General features: G+C 46.8%; 1 protein-coding gene across 1 annotated transcript; it reads left to right on the forward strand.

Moving 5' to 3' along the window:
• The first annotated feature begins 76 nt into the window (after window positions 1-76).
• Window positions 77-8,407, forward strand: rasef2 (RAS and EF-hand domain containing 2). Its single transcript, XM_061282677.1, has 16 exons — window positions 77-480; window positions 2,075-2,165; window positions 2,311-2,406; window positions 3,254-3,331; window positions 3,399-3,514; window positions 3,601-3,669; window positions 4,299-4,371; window positions 4,465-4,520; window positions 4,863-5,088; window positions 5,164-5,259; window positions 5,815-5,953; window positions 6,058-6,139; window positions 7,291-7,405; window positions 7,479-7,592; window positions 7,678-7,754; window positions 7,831-8,407. Exons 1-16 carry the CDS (start codon window positions 197-199, stop codon window positions 7,937-7,939), a joined length of 1,821 nt encoding a protein of 606 aa, XP_061138661.1. The 5' UTR covers window positions 77-196; the 3' UTR covers window positions 7,940-8,407.
• The last annotated feature ends 412 nt before the right edge of the window (window positions 8,408-8,819 follow it).

Genomic DNA, 8,819 nt, shown 5'->3' on the forward strand with positions numbered 1-8,819 from the left:
TTATGAAACTGCTACCATTTCCAAATTAAGAGCAAATCGAATGTATTTATTTGCTGTGCGCGGTGGCGGAAGTAACGAGTCGGAAAACTTGTTCGGATCCGCGTACCTGGGTTTCTGGGTGACTTGTGAATTGTGTGCTCGTGCTTTTCAAAATGTGACAAGTCGCCGCTTGATGTATTGAAGCTGTGCGCGGAAAATGGAGCAGAGCAACCTCCAGAGACTCTTCTGCGCCTGTGACGTCAACCAGTCCGGTAAAATCGAGTTGGACGATTTCACGGTGGTGTGCCGGGAACTCAACGTGGCCGACTCCGAGGTGCAGACGTTGTTTGGCAACTTCGACACGGACGACGAAAGCTGCATCGACTTCGGCAGCTTTGCGTCCAGGTTTCACGAGGTGTTCCAGGCGCAGAGCGTGACGGCCTCGCCGCCGGGGATGGACTTCGCGGTCGGGTTCGATGCGGAATGTGCTCTGTCGGAAAGGTGAGCTCGCTTCATTGCACCATATGGAGGAGAAGAATACATACCGAGCAATATTGGCTACAAAAAATACAAATCCATTCAAGGTGTGAACGCTCCGGCCGGGCTCCGGCCGGGCTCCGGCCGGGCTCCGGCCGGGCTCCGGCCGGGCTCCGGCCGGGCTCCGGCCGGGCTCCGGCCGGGCTCCGGCCGGACCCGCCCATAGACATTTTTCAAGTGGATACTTTGCACCGACAGTCTCACTCAAAAGTTCAAATTATTAGTCTATCTTCATAAGGAACAAAGATTCAAAATATAAACTGGAATGTCTAGTTAATAGGTAAGTAGTACCAATGCGTTAGATCGAACTTTAGTCAGAACTTGTGATCATTTTATAGGAGATCGTTTGAGAAACGCGATTGTTTACACTTTGCTGAGGCTCATGGGAGATTGCGAGCTGAGGCTCATGGGAAATTGCGGATGGCTAATGCTATAACGATAGCTGCTATACGCGCGAGGCTATTTCATGTCAAAATAGGCTGCTCTGTTAATGTTTCGAGTAAATCTACGGATCGATATGGAAGGGAAACGTAGGTAAGTAGTACCAATGCGTTAGATCGAACTTTAGTCAGAACTTGTGATCATTTTATAGGAGATCGTTTGAGAAACGCGATTGTTTACACTTTGCTGAGGCTCATGGGAGATTGCGAGCTGAGGCTCATGGGAAATTGCGGATGGCTAATGCTATAACGATAGCTGCTATACGCGCGAGGCTATTTCATGTCAAAATAGGCTGCTCTGTTAATGTTTCGAGTAAATCTACGGATCGATATGGAAGGGAATCATTGGTAAGTAGTACCAATGCGTTAGATCGAACTTTAGTCAGAACTTCTGATCATTTTATAGGAGATCGTTTGAGAAACGCGATTGTTTACAGAGGGCTCGTTGGTTATTGGCTAGTGGGTGCATACCGCAACCCTAGTCAACCTCAGTTTGTTGCAGTAAAGCTTCTATTTTATGCGCCTTATAGTCCGGTGCGCCTTATATATGGACAAAGTTTTAAAATGGGCCGTTCATTGAAGGTACGCCTTATAACCCAGTGCGCCTAATAGGGCGCAAAATACGGTAGATACAGTCAAACGTTTTTCAAATTGAGCATCTGACCCATTTAAAAGAGGAAGGGCAGCGTGTCAGAAGAGGGAGAAAGTCATCGTTTGCATTTGCTGACACTCGGCAGCTCAGCGTCAGGAAAAAGTTGTTGGAATCGAACGAGCGTACAAAGCACCTGACGAGTGCAGAAAGCCACTTTCCGTGGTCAGCCCTGGGAATTTTTGGAGCGTGACGTAAAGCGTCAAGCGACATTCCTTGCTCAAGGAAGTGGTGCGACGCGTGGCCGCCGAAAGCCACTTTCCATGTTCAGCCCTGGGAATTTTTGGAGCGTCAAGTGACGTGAAGCGTCAAGTGACATTCCTCACTCAAGGAAGCGGTGCCACGCGTGGCTGCCGCCGCCGCACCTGTTTCGTCCTCGCCTCGCTGCCGGATGCAGGTCCATCTTTAGCCAGTTGCATGTCTGGAGCGGCCTCGTTTCCCATTTGACTTTTCCTTTGTGTGGACGCAGAGCGGAGGACATGAACGGCAGCCGGCTGTTGGAACTCGAGGATGACGCGCAGGAGCGACTCGCGGGCACGGAGGAAAGAGCCAGGGCTGAGGTGAGGGCTGCGTTTCAATCCAAACAGCAGCCTCTCATCCAAAGCCGTAAAAAGGGATTGGCGCTCGCTCGCTCGCTCCCTCTTCAAAGGGGCTCCGGTGATGACGGATTGACTTTCTCTGACCGCTTGGCTTTTGTGTCCAAAGGAGCGCAAAAGAATGGAACAAGTCCTGTGCAACGTGCAGAGGAAACACGAGAACCAGATTGCCGACCTGCGGGCTACGGTGGAGCGACTGTTACAGGTGGGCCAAAACGCAACAACGACCGACCGACTGGCCAGTAGCTTCTGGTATAGTATAATATAGATAGATATTCTCCACAAGAGAAACACAACAGGCAGCTGTGGCAAAAGTATGCCACTTGCGCAAAATCAAGACTGTTGTGGGATTTTCCTTCAACTCGTGCACCTGACAGCAAGAAAACAAGTCGCGTTCTGGTTTAGTTGCTTTTCACGCAATAAAAATTTTAAGCGTGCCGAGCCGCCATCCCACCCCAAAAAGCCAGCGGCTTTCTTTCCTTTATGGGTCCAATCTGATTGACTCTTTCGCCACGTCACTCCAAGTTGGCTATAGTGTGGAACTTGCATCATGGAATGAAGTGGCAAAACTTTGCCATCTAGATTTGGACTTGATGACTTTTATTTTTAGTTCCTGCATCTCTTGCTCGGCCAAGTCCTTTGAATTAAATTCTCTTGCATGGCGGTGTCCGGAAAAACAGGTTCTACGACAGAGCCCAACGCGGAATCAGGTGTCACCTCAAACGTTCGTACGGTGACGTCACAATCTTTCATTGGCTGGGTGAGTGAGTGGTGCAGGCAAACAACTACAAAGTAGAAGGAAATGATTTCCATTCAGCATTTGGCTGGTAACCCATTTCGGGGTGTCCCCCGCCTCCTGCCCGATGACTGCTGGGATAGGCTCCAGCACCCCTGTGGGGACAAGCGCTATAGAAAATGGATGCATGGATTTTTGAAGCGCGCTCCTCGGCTATTTGAAGCTTTTCTTAACAAAGTCATTGCTGCGTGTGCAAATAAGCCACGAGCGGCAGGCACGGCAGCCGAGTTGACTTCTGAAGGGTTTTTGTGCGTAGAGTCGAGCAGAGTCTCGCTCAGCCCCCTCCGAGGAGGAGGAACCGGAAGTCAGCAGACGCGTGGGCCAACTTTCCCAGGTGAGTTAATTTGGGGCGAGCGGGGTTAGGGGTCGCTCGCCCTCACTCAGCTCACATGTTTCCTCAGGAGAACAAAACGCTGCGCTCGTCGCTGCTGCGGGCCCAGAGCGACGTGGGTGCGCTGCGCTCCGAGCTGGACGAGCTCAAGAAGATGTACGCCGACCAACGGGCTCAGTACCAACGGTCAGCAGCAGCAGCACTGCCGCCGTGCGGGAGTGCCAAACTGCCTTTTGATTCTCACATCCTCACGTTTGCGTTTGTGACCGCAGAGAAACAAACGAATTAAAGAAGATGGTGATCGAGTACGAGTCTTACGCCAGTCAAGTCCAGATTCTTCAGTAAGTGTCCGTGATAGGCCACATCCAGAAAGCAAGGAGCAGGATTTGCTGGTTAATACTGCTGCTGCTGCTGCTCTTTGAACACAAGCCAATGGTTTCCAACAAAACAGCATTTGTGACATTTGTCCTTCTTGCTCAATTTTACTTCTTTTTTTTCCTTCCAATGAATTCAAAGTCGTTTTTGAATGTTTGTGTCACGTTGCCTCGACTCAACCACGACCTGGATGACTTGTAATATATGGTGGAAAAAAAAAAAGTTTAGTTCTTCATGCTATTTTTCATAGCCATTGTGACAGGATGCTCAATGTGGCGTAGTGCAGCCAATTATTCTGTTAGGGTCACTTTATTCTACTTTGATTTTTGTATTTAATTGTTCGTTTGTGTGCAAATGTCCAAATCTGCTTTCCGGTTGTCGCGACACATGCATCAAACAAACTTTTATTCAGGCCTTTTTTTTTTTCTTACCATAAATTAGCATTGCTAGTAGACCAGGAAATAACGTCAAACGTTACGGGAAGTTGCCAGCCGTCGTTAGGGCTGTGTTCTTTGCCCGGTCCCTTTCAAATAAAAAAAAAACAAATTGTCCCCCAAAAGAGGTGTTGAAAGGATCACCTGACGTTTCTTGGCAGGGACTTGAACAAGCAGTTGTCCGACACCAACGCTAGCCTGCGCTCCGAGTTGGCGTCCGAAGCCAGACGCAAGGCAAGTCTGCCGGAGTCCATTTGACGCAAAAACCCTCAGCCAAAGTTGCCTGACCTGAGTTGACCTGTTGTTTGTCTCCTTCTGTCCTTGCAGCTCCCTGCCAAGAATGAAGCGACTGCTCGGCGGACCAAGCCCATCAGGCAGCACAGGTCTGCCTGCATTTCAATAATACCATCTGTATTTGGAACTATTTGCGCTGATTTTAAGGAAGTGACTGCTAAAATGAACTCGTAGGAAGTTAACGTTCGCAAAGTGACTGGAACCTATTTGGTGCTCTTCCATTGTGTCCACACGATAGGATGATGACATAAAAGTGATGGAATGTTTGCGCTTAAAAAAAAAAACCCAAAATGATGGAAAAATTGGAGATGCTAAGATATGAACAAAACACTGCCATTTTCTTTGTTTGTGAAAGAACACAAAAGCTAGTAAAAAGTCACTGTATGTTGGAGGTAGGACTAGAAAAGGGAAAAAATATTTGCAAGTACATAAAATATTTGTGCACTTGCGGTGGGGGGCAGTTTAGAGTCCAGCGTGTCCACCCTGTCCAACGTGTCCCTGTGGGCCGACAAGTACCTGGACAGTGGCGTCTCGCTGGCCCCGGACACCACTGAGAGCTCAGCCAGCGACCTGGACCAGGACTTGGACACGGACGACGGCCGAGGCTCCACCGAGACCATCCACCGCAGCTACTCTTGCGCCCACTCCGACCCCGAGGTCAGACACGGGGCGGGGCGAGGCGTGGCCACTTCAGACGTAGCCTTGTCATCAATGTGTTCATCTTTGTTGCAGCTGTTGGACGCCAAGTCCGAGGCGGGGCTGTCTTTGGCGCAGAGCTTCGGTTCGATGTCGTCCATGCGAAAGCAGCTGTCTGCCTTCGCCAAAGAGGTAGTCGCCACTCACCCCCCTAAAGTAAATTAATATGTTCAGTCAACAACAAAGGTGGCAGAAAAAAATGGGTTTTCGCAATTGAAAAGGAAAATCCAATCTCCAAGAAAGTCACCAGAGTATAGACTATGTATTAATAGTGATTAAAGAAGGAAGTTTAAAGAAACACTTTTTTGGGGGGAATCTTAGCACAGTCATGATGAGAATAAAGCCAAAACAAATCACTTTGGAAAAAAAAAAAAAGCTGTAGTATTGCATTTTAAAACGTATTTAATTTAAATGTGGAAAAAAAAAAAAAAATAGTCCCTGCGAGAATATATTTCTATTAGCCATATATATATATAGTTCTATTAGATACGTCGTCAGTCGCATAACATGAGACAATCCAAAACAAATCTTTCTTAAATGAAAGAAAAAAAGAAAAAGAGAGCTATTCTTCTTACTGTATGTTGACCTTGACAAGGCGGCTTTGTTGGTTCCCATACTGGGACCAAAGCGCTCTGGAGACTTGCGACCTCGCACGCGGCGCTAACCCTGGTGCTACGTTTGGCTCAGAAGGCCGACCCGGACGAGCCTGACGGCGCCTTGCCCATGTACCATCTGGTCTTGGCGGGAGACACCGGAGCGGGCAAGTCCAGCTTCCTGATGCGGCTGGCGCTCAACCAGTTCAGAGCGGACATGCAGACCACGCTGGGTACGTTGGCAATTGAAGTCGAACGGACCCTCGCTTTGCTACGTTGCAGTAGGCTCCACCAGACCGAACGTGAAGCCCAATTGTGCTTTTTTTTGCTGTGTCAGGGGTGGATTTCCAGATCAAGAAGATGCTGGTGGACGGACAGAAGACCAACCTGCAGATATGGGACACGGCCGGACAGGAAAGGTGACGTAATCATTTGCATTCAAAAAGAAACAAATACAAGCAAAAGGCCGATACCTTGAAATATTGCCCAACAACCCTGGCCCACCCCTGCCTTCCTGCAAGTTGTACTCTTGTGGGTTTTTCAAACTTGAAGCTGCTATGCCAGCCTCAGTCACAAAGTGAATACGCAAAATCAACAAGGTACTGCAAACTCTTTATTTAGGAAATAACAAGAGTATTGTAGTATACAAACTAAGTGCTTATTTTAACACTAAATTTTGATGTCGTGTTTTTTCTTTAAATGTGCGGCGAGATTTGTGCTCCCTGAATATTTGATCACCGCATGGCAGGATTTACAAACTGCACGTGTCTTGTCCGTTGAGTCATCTTTTCTTTGGAATCCAAAGTGCTTCCAAACGAATGACTTAAAGCCTAAAGGGGAGCCAATTTCCTCGTCTTTTTGGACACTAGCCATAGCACCAGCCCAGGAGCCGCGTACTAGTTGTCGACTCCCCTTTCACGTGCGTGCTCTGCTCACAACACAACACGCGCAGTGCGCTCCCGGAAAGAGGAAGCAAGCAACAATGAACTGGATTTCAAAATAAAGTCGCGTCTAATGTCCGAGGTCAAACGCGGCGATATAAATCAATGTTTACGTTTAGCATCGATGCCAATAAATCGTAGAACATTATATCGATTCATCGATGTGTATCGATGTATCGTTACACCCCTAATAATTAGTGTAAACCTACATCGGTAGCAAGAGCGCCATCCACTGGAATCAGCGAACGCTTTATGCACACACTTACATCATTTACAGCTGCAATAATATGCATTTATTTCAGCGATTCTTTTGCATACCACTCGAGGGAGCTCCAAAAAATGAACCTATGACAAAGGACTCTCCACTTTGGACTACTATACTAAGAAAATTAAATGAACGATAAATATATGATATACTACCATTTTCTAAAAGGAGTATTTTGTCGAGAAGTTGTGATTGGTCAGCATAAAACATTGTAAGACGTTTTTGCGCACAAATAAAAATGCAAGTTTATATTCTGCTCATGAAAAAAGATGTTCCTGCTCCTGTTTTGACTTTGTTCTCATACTTTTTCTCATCTTTACTCACTTGCTCAATGGATAACGAATGCTTTTTTGTTTGGCGGCAGGTTCCGTAGTATCGCTAGGTCGTACTTCCGCAAAGCCAACGGAGTTCTTCTCTTGTACGACGTGACTTCTGAGAGCAGCTTCCTCAACATCCGCGACTGGCTGGATCAGATTCAGGTAGCTACTTGTCGTTGCCGCCGCCGCCGACCAAAACGGCCCGCCTCACTGGCGTGTTCTGCTCTTCGTCCAGGATGCCGCGGAGGACAAAGTCCCGGTTTGCATTATTGGCAACAAGGTGGACATGAGGGAGCAGTTGCCCGCCAAACGCTGCGTCAGCACGCTGGAAGGAGAGAAGTTGGCTACGGTTTGTTCAATTGCATTCTTGCAGTGTTCATTTGCATTTTCTGGAGCTTGTTCAGTCTGAGCGTGACTATCTGGTGCTGTTGCAGGCGTACGGCGCCTTGTTCTTCGAAACCAGCGCGAAAGATGGAACAAACGTGGTGGAAGCGGTGCTCCATCTGGCCAGGTTGCTTTCATTTGTTTTACTTCGGCTCTCGTTTGGATGACTGACTTTGTGCTTCTATTGTTTGTTCCTTTCAAAGAGAAGTGAAAAAGAACGTGAAAGCTGAGAAACCCATGGCCAAGACGTCTCCGGTGGACCTCTTGGCCACAAACGCCAAGAAGACTTTTGGTACATGCTGCCGCCTATAATAGAGGCACGTTTGGGTTCAAATCATCTGAAATGTTTGGAATGAACTATGTATTTATGTAGAATTATTGCTCCTGAAGGTCATTTTATTCTCTCTCTTTTTTTTTTTTTTAAACGGGATATTAACCTCACTTAAATCCAAATGAAGTTTTCTCTATTGCCTGCTAAAAACACTTGTACAAATACCAATATATTGTATATAATCTGTGTACGTTGATATGCTGCATATTTTTATATTTACTGGCTTGTAAATACTTTTACCAATTCTATATTTCCCTATTGTTTTAGGAGCCAAGTGGGATAATTGTTGAGCACTTTGTCAGGTTGAATGAAACACTGTACCCTAATGTAGACAATATAACATCTTTTTAAACACGTCACTAGTCGAAGCACCGCCGCCACACTCTTTATAATATAGGCGGTTCTTTTTTTTTTTCCTATTAAAATCTTCTGAGAAGATAGACACGAAATTCTGCTTTGGTTGGTGTTTTCTGTTCAATTTTGCAGTCAAAGTCCAAATTCAAATCCAGTTGAGATGTGGTCTTCCACAGCTATGTGACAGACTCACAGCAAACGTACGCGACGTACGTGACGTGACGTTCAGCCACATCAACATCAACCCGTCACAGAAAAGTCCATTTTCCATGAGCTGCTTCTATTTAGGGTGAGTCAAAGTGGTATATAAATATTTGGTTGGGTGTGGCAGTGCAGATGAGTGTCCTGTATTCAGCAATGGGATGGATCAAGTCCCAGTTTCTCGAGTCTATTTTAATATGTGCATGCTCCTAATTCTGTGTCGTTTTCTTGCAAAAATTTTGAATGAGACAAATCTGCCAATGCATTCAAATCTGTCTTTGAAAGGTAAGCCTGTATCACTTCATT

This window comes from Syngnathus typhle, linkage group LG7 (genome assembly GCF_033458585.1).
Source record: "Syngnathus typhle isolate RoL2023-S1 ecotype Sweden linkage group LG7, RoL_Styp_1.0, whole genome shotgun sequence".
NCBI lineage: Eukaryota > Metazoa > Chordata > Actinopteri > Syngnathiformes > Syngnathidae > Syngnathus > Syngnathus typhle.

Bases quoted from the DNA above. Each gene is read 5' to 3' on its own strand.
- rasef2 (XM_061282677.1), top strand. From the start codon at position 197: ATGGAGCAGAGCAACCTCCAGAGACTCTTCTGCGCCTGTGACGTCAAC. The intron at 3,332-3,398 runs GTGAGTTAATTT...ATGTTTCCTCAG, and splicing joins GCGTGGGCCAACTTTCCCAG to GAGAACAAAACGCTGCGCTC. The intron at 4,372-4,464 runs GCAAGTCTGCCG...CTGTCCTTGCAG, and splicing joins CGTCCGAAGCCAGACGCAAG to CTCCCTGCCAAGAATGAAGC.